General features: G+C 45.6%; 2 protein-coding genes across 2 annotated transcripts in view; one reads left to right on the top strand and one right to left on the bottom strand.

Annotated features, from left to right (window-relative positions):
* The window catches only part of LOC137537252 (uncharacterized), a 1,269,057-nt gene that overhangs the window by 579,069 nt on the left and 676,991 nt on the right, over nucleotides 1–12,997 (bottom strand). The window lies entirely within an intron of this gene.
* Nucleotides 1–12,997, top strand: part of LOC137535882 (uncharacterized) — a 192,438-nt gene that overhangs the window by 85,930 nt on the left and 93,511 nt on the right. The window contains 6 exon segments of the mRNA XM_068257760.1: nucleotides 2,287–2,441; nucleotides 6,336–6,455; nucleotides 6,729–6,863; nucleotides 6,949–7,072; nucleotides 7,595–7,692; nucleotides 7,804–8,386. Of these exon segments, the coding sequence (XP_068113861.1) occupies nucleotides 2,287–2,441; nucleotides 6,336–6,455; nucleotides 6,729–6,863; nucleotides 6,949–7,072; nucleotides 7,595–7,692; nucleotides 7,804–8,386 (1,215 nt within the window).

The raw sequence follows: 12,997 nt of genomic DNA, 5'->3' as shown, positions 1-12,997 counted from the left end.
ACAGTGTGACCCTCACTGATAAGAAATTCCAACTATAAAACACTTTCCTAGCAGAATATGGCTTCTGAGAGCAGGAAAGAGATAGAAAAGGTGAAGAGTTCTTAGATTTTAGCTCTGGCATACTTCAATGAATGTGTCTTTGAGCAAAAACAATAAAACAGTTAAAACTTGAAAAGCAAATTTAAACATAAAATAAAACTGTGGAATATCTTAAAAAGTCATTTTTAGGAGAAGGTAGATAGATGCAATCATTTATTTCATTCAATTATTTTCACTTCAGGTGTCCCTTAAGTTGGCCACACAGCATTCAAAAATTGTTTTATGTATTTCTTTTCAATTCACGGCGTACAATTCATTTTTCTGATTGATTGTAACATTTCAAAAAATCTGACTGATGCGTCACACACGTTTAATTTTTTCCCAATTATGAAAAAAAAAATTGCATCTATAATTCAAGAAATTGACAATCTACCCTACACCATTCACATTTCATAAATATTGATGAGAAAAATCCAACACTTCTGATTTGACTTTTATTGAAAAAAAATAATAGAAATTTGATCAGATATCTTGAACAAATTAAAAGAAAAAAAGTTCTGTACAATCATTTGTATAGAATTGTTGTAAAATCGGATCATTTTTTATTGTATGGTGTGTGGCTACCTTTAGTCCGTTAGGCCTTGTTCACATCATAAATCGCAATCGATGACGCCAGCGTTTTGATATTTTGTGCACAATTTCTTTAGCCACTGCCGGTGCTTACCTGCGTGGTATTTTTTTTGGTAAAGCTCTTTTCTGAGCGCTTTTGCTGAGTGATTCATTTTTTCCCTTCCTGACATCAGTCTCTTTCCCCTGGAAATGAATAAATACAATGCATTTATTCATGAAAGCGCTGGGGAAATTGCTATACAAAGCACTTTGCGATTTCCCTATACTTTCCATTGAGCCAAAACGCTCAGAAAATGGTACAGGCAGCGCTTTGGTGAGCGGATCAGAATTGAACCGCTCATATGTGAACACTCTCATAGGGAATCATACATTAGTTAAGTTAATTAAAATAGATAATATAATATAGGTAATACAATCTCTTAACCAACCTGTTTCAAAAGAACAGCCAATTGTTTGTGATTTCATGGGGGCTGCCATCTTTGTCATGGGGGCAGCCATCTTTTTGGTTGAAAGGAGGTGACAGGGAGCATGAGACACAGTTCCAACTGTCCTGTGTCCTGATCACCCCTCCCAGCTGCGTGCGCTAGGCTTCAAATCTCAAATTCAAAAGTAAAACAAACAAATTTGCACCAAAACAGCAGAAGGAGAACAACATCATCAGAAATCCCATCATGCATTGCACAGCATCAGGGGGGAAATGCCCGGGCAGTTTTCTTCTGTGAAGCTAAAAATGGGGCTTTGGTAAGAAAAACAAAGTTCTGATGCTGTGAAACTGTTAAAGAAACACCAAGCCTTTTCAGTGCTGCTCAGTAGATTTTTAGTCTGGAGGTTCACTTTAAAAACAAAATCAAAAATTCTTATTATTTAGTATTTATATAGCGCCAACATCTTCCGCAGCGCTGTACAGAATATATATAGTCTTGTCACTAACTGTCCCTCAGAGGCGCTCGCCGCTCACAATCTAATTCCCTACCATAGTCCTATGGCTTTATTGTGTAGTGTAGTCTAGGGCCAATTTAAGGGAGAGCCAATTAACCTATCCATATGTTTTAGGGCTGTGGGAGGAAATCAGAGTGCCCAGAGAAAACCCACGCAGACACGGGGAGAACATACAAACTCCTTGCAGATGCTGAACTAGCTGGAATGTGAACCGGTGACCCAGCGCTGCAAGGCAAGAACGCTAACCGCTATACCACCGTGCTGCCCGTGGGGGCCTCCTGATGGACATCTACAGGTGTTCTGTCACATCCATATGCTACAGACATGTAAAGACATTTTAGTACATAACTACTTCTGCCTGCAGAGGTCATCTATAGGCGTTATTTTCTCCCCCACATTACTGAGCCACGGACAGGTCAAGGTGTTTTATATAAAGTTTTGACTCAGAGACATTTTTTTTACTTTACGTGCAATTTTGACAACTGACCACTAGATGGCAGCAGAGTTCTATTTATTTACGTTTCTGTATTTTGTAGCCTTATGTTCACCACATAATTGTGATCTGAATAGTTCCCAGTATACAGAGGTATAAAACTCCTATACATCCGCTAACTGCCCACACTACATGACTCTACATAGTAAGGGCAGATAGTACTATGTATGGATACCTCTTGCCAGTTTCTAAAATGGCGACCACAGCCTCACACAGCATGTATTATGATGTCATGATGCCCCCGCCCACTGGCTGCCATTACCCAGAAGTCCCTGAGAGTGTGTGTGCTGTACACATGGCAGATGCAGAGGTGCCCAATCGTGAGATTCCATTGCTACAGGTAAGCCTGATTCACTTATCACTTGCACCCCAGCACCTTCTACTCCTGATGGGCATTATAGCACACCTGAAGTGATATGCAGGCTGACATATTTATTTCCTTGAACCACTTGGGGACTGTAGTGTTAAACCCCCTAAAGACCAGGCCAGTTTTTGCTTAATTGGTCACTGCAGCTTTAAAGAGACACTGAAGCCAGACTAAATCTCGCTTCAGCTCTCATATATAGCAGGGGCACGTGTGCCCCTGCTAAAACGCCGCTATCCTGCGGCTAAACGGGGGTCCCTTCACCCCCAACCCACCCCCCGCAAAAGATGGTCGGAAAGTTGGTCGTAGAAAATCTCTTCCTGGAGGCAGGGCTAACGGCTGCAGCCCTGCCTCCCAGTGCGTCTATCAGACGCGCATCGCCGCCTCTCCCCCGCCCCTCTCAGTGAAGGAAGACTGAGAGGGGCGGGGGAGAGGCGGAGATATGCGCTGACAGACGCGCGTGGGACATGGCTGCGGCGGTTAGCCCTGCCCCAACCAGGAAGCGCTCCCCCGCATTACGGAGGGGGTTTGGGGGGACAGAGACCCCCGTTAAGCCGCGGGATAGCCTATATATGAGGTCTGAAGCGAGATCTATTCTCGCTTCAGACTCTCTTTAAGGCCTTGCTGCAGGGCCGCACAACTCAGCACACAAGAGATCCCCTCCCCTCCCCTTTCTCCCCACTAATAGGCTTCAGCCTATGAGAGCCGATCGCTGTCCTGTGTCCCAGGGGGACAGGCATGTCACACGGCTGTCCCCAGTACAGTGCTGCTGTAGTTCGCAGCGCTGTATATGGTAATTAGTCGGTGGTTTTGCCAGCTAACAGTCTTTGAGCAGCAATGGTGGAGAAGCACGCGCAATCTCCTGCAAGCCACTGCTCTTACGCCAATCGGTGTGACACGGTCAGCAAGCAGTTAAACAAGGCAAGCAGAGGCATGACTACCAATCATGAGGCCCCTCCCAATGCTCACACCCCAGTGTTCTCCCCAGGATCAATTAGCCGGGCGGAGCGCCCGGGTAAAATAAATTACCGCCCGGCTGATGAGACCACCTGTCCTGTCACCGCATGCTCGGCTCATCGCTGCCATTATTATTCTCCAGCTTTCAGTGAAGTGACGCTCGGCCAATCAGCGCTTCCTGCCATCACAAGCGTGGCCTAGTGGGAGGAGTCCACAGAGCGCCCTATCATTTCCGCCTGTCAGCCAATTCGCGGCCGGGGACGGATTCTGTGTGGCCCTTGAAGCCGCGCGGTGACGCCATCTGGCACGCGGAGCTTAGCGCGCGACGTGCTGGCGGCAGTGGTTGCACCTGTGGCTTCCCGGGGTGTTGCGCAGCGGTAAATGTATATAGAGTGCAGCCAGGTTGGGGGGCGGATGCGGGACTGCTCCGGAGTGGAGGAGGGTGCTGGGAATTGTGTGGAGGACTGAGGAGCCTAGCCTCACTCATCTCCATAGCAACCGACATGGGATTCTGCGCCCAGATATGGGGAGGGTGAGAGGGCGGCTGTGTTGTGGGGGAAGCGAGGCCTCTGTAATGTGTCACTAGCCCAGCATCAGCAGGCCAGCCAATCACAACCTCAGCCTGCTGGCTGTGTGTAAAGGAGCACGCCACACCGATTTGTCTCTAGTCACCACAATAGTAATGTATTCTATCTCTGTGTCAGTTGCCCAGCTCTAGCCAATCGCAACCTCTGCCTGCTGGCTGTGTGTAAAGGGGCACTCCACACAGGAGTGTCTCCAGTCACCGCAATAGGAATGTATTGTCTCTGGCATTAGCTCAGTGCCAGCCAATCACTACCTCTGCCTGCTGGCTTTGTGTAAAGGGGCACTCCACACAGGAGTGTCTCCAGTCACCGCAATAGGAATGTATTGTCTCTGGCATTAGCTCAGTGCCAGCCAATCACTACCTCTGCCTGCTGGCTTTGTGTAAAGGGGCACTCCACACAGGTGTGTAAGTCCAGTCACAGGAGTAGGACTGTATTGTCTGTGTCACTAGCCCAGCTCCAGCCATCAGTAGGCCAGCCAATCACAACCTCTGCAGTGTTCTTCCCTGGTTAATTTTGATGAGTACCCAGTTGTCACCTGGTTGCCGCCTTCTCCTATGCTGTAAGCAAAGTTGTGCCGCATTCCCCCAATCCCACCCCACCCGGCTACTTTTTCATGCCACCCGGCTGGAAAAAAATCCTGGGGAGAACACTGCACCCCTCCCCTGGCCTCCCCTCGGTGCATTTCATGGCCTGGGGGCCCATCTCACAAGAGTCATGAAACAAGTGTGGCCATCCTGATCGTCACACCCATAACCAGTGTAGCCACAAGCACACCTGATCTGTAGTATAGTCCCCTGTACTGGAGGAGGGGAAGGGTAGTAGTTGGGCGGAGCTAGTCTACTTTAGGGGATCCAGCAGGACACCTCATAGGGAAATCTAGCTAACATGATTGGGTGGACGGCATGCTCTTGAGCTTCTAGGTTTCAGATAGGTTGTAATAAACTACACCCACCCTATTCAGCCAATCATAATGCTTCGTACGGTAAAGGGTGCTGTGATTGGAAAACTGTTCCCTATGAGCTTTCCTGCTGGGTCCCCTAAAGTAGACTAGCTGCATTTAGGGCCCCCTGCGATCAAAGGGTCTGCTCCTCTCTAGTTATTACCCTTATGCACCCTTCCCCAGTATAGCCATGTCTTCCCTGTGTCCCCCAGCATTGCCAGTATCCTCCAGTATGTAATGTCCCCCACCCAGTAATGCCATTTCTCCCCCAGTATAGCCATGTCCCCCCTGTGTCCCCCAGCATTGCCAGTATCCTCCAGTATGTAATGTCCCCCACCCCAGTAATGCCATTTCTTCCCCGGTATAGCCATGTCCCCCAGCATTGCCATTATCCTCCAGTATGTAATGTCCCCCCTCCCCAGTAATACCATTTCTCCCCCAGTATAGCCATGTCCCCCTGTGTCCCCCAGCATTGCCAGTATCCTCCAGTATGTAATGTCCCCCACCCCAGTAATGCAATTTCTTCCCCGGTATAGCCATGTCCCCCTGTGTACCCCAGCATTGCCATTATGCTCCAGTATGTAATGTCCCCCACCCCAGTAATGCCATTTCTCCCCCAGTATAGCCATGCCCACACTCCAGTATTCCTCCCCCCACCTCCATGCAGAGTAGTAATAGGAAGGATTACATTGGTTTATAGCCAGCTGTCACAGTGTGCTCCAGTCCTCTGCTCCCATTAGCCTCAGTCTCTGCCTCTCCTCATATCCTCATCCATCTTCCACTACCAGCAGTGCTGTAACATCACAGGAATGGTAACAGTGGGAGGGGGATGTGAGGAGAGAAGGCCAGCTGGAGAGGAGGCAGAGGGAGGACAGGACTGCAGCACACTGTGAGTATAGTGCACAGGTAGCTATAAACCAGCTTATTATGCTTTCCTGCAATACTCTGCATGGCCCCACCACCCACAAGTGACAGCAATGGGGAGTAATGGGGGAGGGGGATCCTGTATCACCTACGAGAGATTTCGCTGCTGGGAGACTTGGGCGCAGGATACAGCCGGTATGGCTTATCCTGCTGCTGCTGCACAAGTTCCCTGCGACGTTAATTACTATTCTCCCTCCAGGTTCACATGGATGGTGGGGAATGAAATAATTTGGCTTCCAGCAATTGCTGGAGGCCGAATTATAGTGTTTTATAAGTAACTTCAGTTCCGTCTTCTAATGGCGCTGAAGTTACTCACTGTGTATTAATTCCTATTATGGTCTATGGTGGCGCCGGCTCCGCCCAAGTCTCCTGCGCTGGATTGCCAGTGGTCTCCTGTATCTGTAGTTTCACCACTGACAACTGTGGAATCTGGATCATCCTCCCATTATTATCTATCCAAAGGCAGCAGCATCCCGTACAGATCACATGACCACATCACTGAGGATGGAGGAGAACCAGAGTCACCTGACTGAGAGGATATTCAACCTCACCCTGGAGATCATCTACCTGCTGATTGGAGAGGTGAGGAGGATTCTGGGAGGTCACATGACATCACTCTTATCACTATGAATAAAGCACACTTGACCAGAGTGGTGAGGAGGATTCTGGGAGGTCATATGACAGCACTCTTATCTCTAATAATAAAACACACCTGACTGGAGAGGTGAGGGGGATTCTGGGAGGTCATCTGATGTCACTCTTTTCTTTATGAAAAAAACAAAACACAAAACTGACTGGAGAGGTGAGGAGGATTCTGGGAGGTTATGTGACATTAATGTTGGTCTTTCTATACAGAGATTTCCTCCAGTGAAGTCTGGTGATCATGTGACCATCACAGTGCCTTCACCTCACTCCCTGATATCTAACGGACACAACAACAAGAAGATTCTGAATGTCATCAGGAGGATGATAAAGCTGCTGATAGGAAAGGTGAGCAGTGCTGAGAATTATGGGACATTGTTCAGTTACAGTAAGGGGTGTATCAGGGCGGTGACTGTATAATTATTTTTGTCAGGTTCCTATGAAATGCCAGGATGTCGCCACCTATTTCTCCATGGAGGAAGAGCAGTGTATACAAGGACACAAGGACCCCTACAAGGACACCATGATGGAGAATCAGCTGCCCCTCACATCACCGGGTAAGAGGAGACTTTCATTTCTTCTAAATGAGAGCACAGTATGGAGGGTCCCCTATATCCCCCATCATCTGATAAACACATAGAGACAATGTATTCAGTCAGTGTGTGTGTTTCCTACAGATGTATCCAGTAACCAAAACCCACCAGAGAGATGTACAGGTCCTCTTTATTCCCAGGATTGCCCACCTAAATCCCCCATCATCTGATAAACACATAGAGACAATGTATTCAGTCAGTGTGTGTGTTTCCTGCAGATGTATCCAGTAACCAAAACCCACCAGAGAGATGTACAGGTCCTCTTTATTCCCAGGATTGCCCACCTAAATCCCCCATCATCTGATAAACACATACAGACAATGTATTCAGTCAGTGTGTGTGTTTCCTACAGATGTATCGAGTAAAAGAAACCCACCAGAGAGATGTACAGGTCCTCTTTATTCCTGGGATTGTTCACCTAGATCCCCCATCATCTGATAAACACATAGAGACAATGTATTTAGTCAGTGTGTGTGTTTCCTACAGATGTATCCAGTAACAGAAACCCAACAGAGAGATGTACAGGTCCTCTTTATTCCCAGGACTGTCCACAAGAAGTTCTCACTACCCCCCATTATTATCAGGTAGGTTGGATGAGGGTCATCAGTGACTCTGTACTGTATGACATTGTTTCCTTCTGTGAATGCCGTTATCTGTGTTCACATTTTACATTTCCTCTCATTCTGAGCACTTAGTGTGGAGAACTGATACATGGAAGTGCTGCTGTGGTTAAAGAGGAAGAAGAAGAGACTTATGTGAGGAGTGATCAGCAGTCTATGGAGGAGGGTGATATGATGAGGAAAAGTAAAGAGGAAGAAGAAGAGACATATGTGAGGAGTGATAAGTGGTCTATGGAGGAGGGGGACATGATGAGGACAAGTAAAGAGGAAGAAGAGACGTATGTGAGGAGTGATCAGCAGTATATGGAGGAGGGTGACATGATGAGGACATGTAAAGAGGAAGAAGAAGAGACATATGTGAGGAGTGATCAGCAGTCTATGGAGAAGGGTGACATCATGAAAACAAGTAAAGAGGAAGAAGAGGCGTATGTGAGGAGTGATCAGCAGTCTATGGAGGAGGGTGACAACATGAGAATGATTAAAGATGAAGAAGAGATGTGTGTGAGGAGTGATCAGCGGTCTATGGAGGAGGGTGACATGATGGGGACAAGTAAAGAGGAAGAAGAGGAGACGTATGTGAGGAGTGATCAGCGGTCTGTGGAGGAGGGTGACATGATGAGGACAACTGTAGAGGACCCTCTTACAGAGAGCAAAACAAGTGAGTAAACAATATTACATTTTTTTTTTTTTTTTTTTTTTAGTTATTATGACCATGGCCTCAATTCACTAAGCTTTATCAAACACTTTATCGAACGTTTGACAATTTTCCTAATGGGTAAAATCTAATTTTGAATTCACTAAGGTGTTATATATTTATCAAATGTTTTATTGATAAAACGTTCAAAAAATATATAACACCTTAGTGAATTCAAAATTAGATTTTACCCATTAGGTAAATTTGTCAAACGTTCGATAAAGTGTTTGATAAAGCTCTGTGAATTGAGGCCCGTGTCACTGCCCACAGACTGGCCATATTAGGGGTTATACTAAATACTCATGTTAGATTTTTGTCATCTAAAACCATTATTCTTGATTTTTTGTCTTGTACTGTACAGTCACATAATACACTTAGGGGCTCATTCATAAAGCATTAGCGCTTTCGGTAATGCAGAAAACAGCTGACTTTACCGAGCACTTAGGAAAATGTTGATTCACAAAGGCTGTTACCGCATGAAAAGCTGAAAGTACCGAGCAATGAGCTAAATTACGGACTTGTGCAGTAAATGCCTCAGCAAATGTCAGTAAATGCCAGTAAATTTCAATACATAAAAGATAGATCATCACCTCTGGTGTGGTGATTGGTGAAATGAGAGCGGAGACTGCGATACTGTGGAAAGCCAGCGTTACTCAGACAAGCAGAGAGGGATAATTCATGACTGACAGGAACAAAAGCCAATAGAAACAGCCCCTGTCTCCTGTGAGTCGGGATGATGCATTTTGATAGGACATGAAGCCTCCTCTGGCGGGTGCAGCTTTCATACCCCCAGGCAGTGAGCAGAGAGAACGGAACAAAATCATTTTCTCCTTACTCCCTTCAGCAGTTTAACCTCCTCAGTTTCTGTTTGAAGATGAAGAGTAGCTAGTGGGGAAATCATCTAAGCAGGGCATGTGTAAAGTCTCCTGGGAGTTTATCTAAGCTGTGGCAAATAAATAAAATGTTAATAGTCTAATAGATTCAGAGTGGGCAGAGGCAGTATAACAAACAGTATAGCAAAACATGTACATCTAAAGCAGTGATGGCTAACCTTGGCACTCCAGCTGGGACAAACCTACAAATCCCATCATGCCTCTGCCTCCCTGAATTATGCTTAGAGCTGTCAGGGTATTGCAATGCCTCATGGGACTTGTAGTTCCACCACAGCTGGAGTGCCAAGGTTAGCCATCACTGATCTAAAGGGATGTCAGGATGCCTCTTACTAATGTATCGCTGTCTCTGCACAGAGTTTTGTCTAATGAAACCAGTACATTACCAAACTTCTACCGCACCTGAGAACATTGTTATGAATTAGCACACAAAAGTCTAAAATACAGAATGTGGAGATTTACCGAGCACTTTAAATTTTCCGCACTGTGCTCTGTGAATTGAGGCCTTAGTGTTAGTAATAAACTGATTATGGTCACTGTACATTACTGTACACAGATTGGTCACAGTAGGGGTGACTTAGTGTTACCGGCCTGTAATAAGCTGATAATGGGCACTGTACATTACTGTACACAGATTGGTCACAGTAGGGGTGACTTAGTGTTACCAACCTGTAATAAGCTGATGGTCACTGTACAGTACTGTACACAGATTGGTCACAGTAGGGGTGACTTAGTGTTACTGGCCTGTAATGAGCTGATAATGGTCACTGTACATTACTGTACACAGATTGGTCACAGTAGGGGTGACTTAGTGTTACCAGCCTGTAATAAGCTGATAATGGTCACTGTACATTACTGTGCACAGATTGGTCACAGTAGGGGTGACTTAGTGTTACCGGCCTGTAATAAGCTGATAATGGTCACTGTACATTACTGTACACAGATTGGTCACAGTAGGGGTGACTTAGTGTTACTGGCCTGTAATAAGCTGATAATGGTCACTGTACATTACTGTACACAGATTGGTCACAGTAAAGGTGACTTAGTGTTACTGGCCTGTAATGAGCTGATAATGGTCACTGTACATTACTGTACACAGATTGGTCGCAGTAGGGGTGACTTAGTGTTACTGGCCTGTAATAAGCTGATAATGGTCACTGTACATTACTGTACACAGATTGGTCACAGTAGGGGGTGACTTAGTGTTACCGGCCTGTAATAAGCTGATAATTGTCACTGTACATTACTGTCCACAGATTGGTCACAGTATAGGGTGACTTAGTGTTACTGGCCTGTAATAAGCTGATAATGGTCACTGTACAATATTGTACACAGACTGGTCACAGTAGGGGTGACTTAGTGTTACCAGCCTGTAATAAGCTGATAATGGTCACTGTACATTACTGTACACAGATTGGTCACAGTAAGGGTGACGTAGTGTTACTGGCCTGTAATAAGCTGATAATGGTCACTGCACATTACTGTACACAGATTGGGCCCAGTATGGGGTGACTCAGTGTTACCGGCCTGTAATAATCTGATAATGATGACTGTACACAGATTGGTCACAGTACGGGTGACTTAGTGTTAGCGGCCTGTAATAATCTGGTAATGGTCACTGTACATCACTGTACAAAGATTGTCACAGTATTTATTTATTTATTGTATTTATAAAGCGCCAACATATTACGCAGCGCTGGACAATAAATAGGGATACATACAATATTTAGGGGTGACATACAGCAAAATGACAATACCTGAACACAAGAAAGATCAGATCACGCAGCACAGTATGAGTACAAGGTAATGCTTAGTCAGTCAATGGATGGAGCATGGAGATTAGGCAAGTTAGGTTCACTCAGATGCATAGCATGGGTTCACAGTAATGGAGGTGCATGATCAGGTTGGACACAAAAGGAGGAGGACCCTGCCCAAAGGCTTACAATCTAAAGGGAGAGGTAGGGACACAAGAGGTAGGAGACCAGAGTTCAGCTGTGGGTTTAGAGCACTTGTGAGGGGTAGTAGGCCAGAGTGAAAAGGTAAGTTTTGAGGGCTTTCTTGAAGATGTTGAAGGAGGGGGCTGCCCTAATGGGTGGAGGTAGGGAGTTCCATAGTGTTGGAGCAAAGTAGGAGTGACTTAGTGTTACCAGCCTGTAATAAGCTGATAATGGTCACTGTACATTACTGTACACAGATTGGTCACAGTAGGGGTGACTTAGTGTTACCAGCCTGTAATGAGCTGATAATGGTCACTGTACATTACTGTACACAGATTGGTCACAGTAGGGGTGACTTAGTGTTACCAGCCTGTAATAAGCTGATAATGGTCACTGTACATTACTGTACACAGATTGGTCACAGTAGGGGTGACTTAGTGTTACCAGCCTGTAATAAGCTGATAATGGTCACTGTACATTACTGTACACAGATTGGTCACAGTAGGGGTGACTTAGTGTTACCAGCCTGTAATAAGCTGATAATGGTCACTGTACATTACTGTACACAGATTGGTCACAGTAGGGGTGACTTAGTGTTACTGGCCTGTAATAAGCTGATAATGGTCACTGTACATTACTGTACACAGATTGGTCACAGTAGGGGTGACTTAGTGTTACCAGCCTGTAATAAGCTGATAATGGTCACTGTACATTACTGTACACAGATTGGTCACAGTAGGGGTGACTTAGTGTTACCAGCCTGTAATAAGCTGATAATGGTCACTGTACATTACTGTACACAGATTGGTCACAGTATGGGGTGACTTAGTGTTACCGGCCTGTAATAAGCTGATAATGGTCACTGTACATTACTGTACACAGATTGGTCACAGTAGGGGTGACTTAGTGTTACCGGCCTGTAATAAGCTTATAATGGTCACTGTACATTACTGTACACAGAATGGTCACAGTGGGGGGTGACAAAGTACTACTGGCCAAACGAGAGATAAAGGGACATATGAGTGACACGAGGAAACAATGGTAATAAGAATGTGTAAGTGACACCACATTGTATTGCAAACAAAGTACAAGCTGGCCCTTTAAGAACCGCACCACAACTGAATAAGTCAAATCAAAAATAGCCTTTATTAGTATAATGTTATGAAAGGATTAAAAACATATTAAAATAAAGAACGCCTGGATGGCAAATCCTCAATGAATCCAATACTATTATGCTCCATATAGAATATATCTCGTACAGTATGACAGGTAATACATCCAAAGGGACAAACACAACTCCTGCCCTGGGGCGCAAGGTAAAGATGAATGAGGGGCAGTGCTAGAGGTAGGAGAGTTTCTGCAGGACAAGGGACCGTGCACACTAAGGAGGTGGAAAAGAAAGTGCCAATAGAGGAGTAGCGGACCGGACACTGCCGGAAGAGGAGAACCGCCCAAAGCGGAGAGGAAAAGAATGGCAGCGCAGTGATATAATCAGGGAGGTAGAACCGCCAAACAATTGTGTAAGTGCGCGCTTACCGGTAAGGAGATGAGAGAGGAGCGCGAGCCACCAGTGTGATCACCAAGGTGCTGACTGCTTTCCATGTATGGCCAATGCTGTAGCTGTAGGGAGGGTCAGTGACATGCAAATAACTCTGACTTGTATGCTAATTATATGTAACGTTATGCAGCTGCTGCATTTGGCTTGTTTCTAATCTGCATAAACTTTGCATCAACTTCGTATTATCAGC

The sequence above is a fragment of the Hyperolius riggenbachi genome, chromosome 10, assembly GCF_040937935.1.
Source record: "Hyperolius riggenbachi isolate aHypRig1 chromosome 10, aHypRig1.pri, whole genome shotgun sequence".
NCBI classification, from domain to species: domain Eukaryota; kingdom Metazoa; phylum Chordata; class Amphibia; order Anura; family Hyperoliidae; genus Hyperolius; species Hyperolius riggenbachi.
This window is presented reverse-complemented; position numbering and strand designations above follow the sequence as displayed.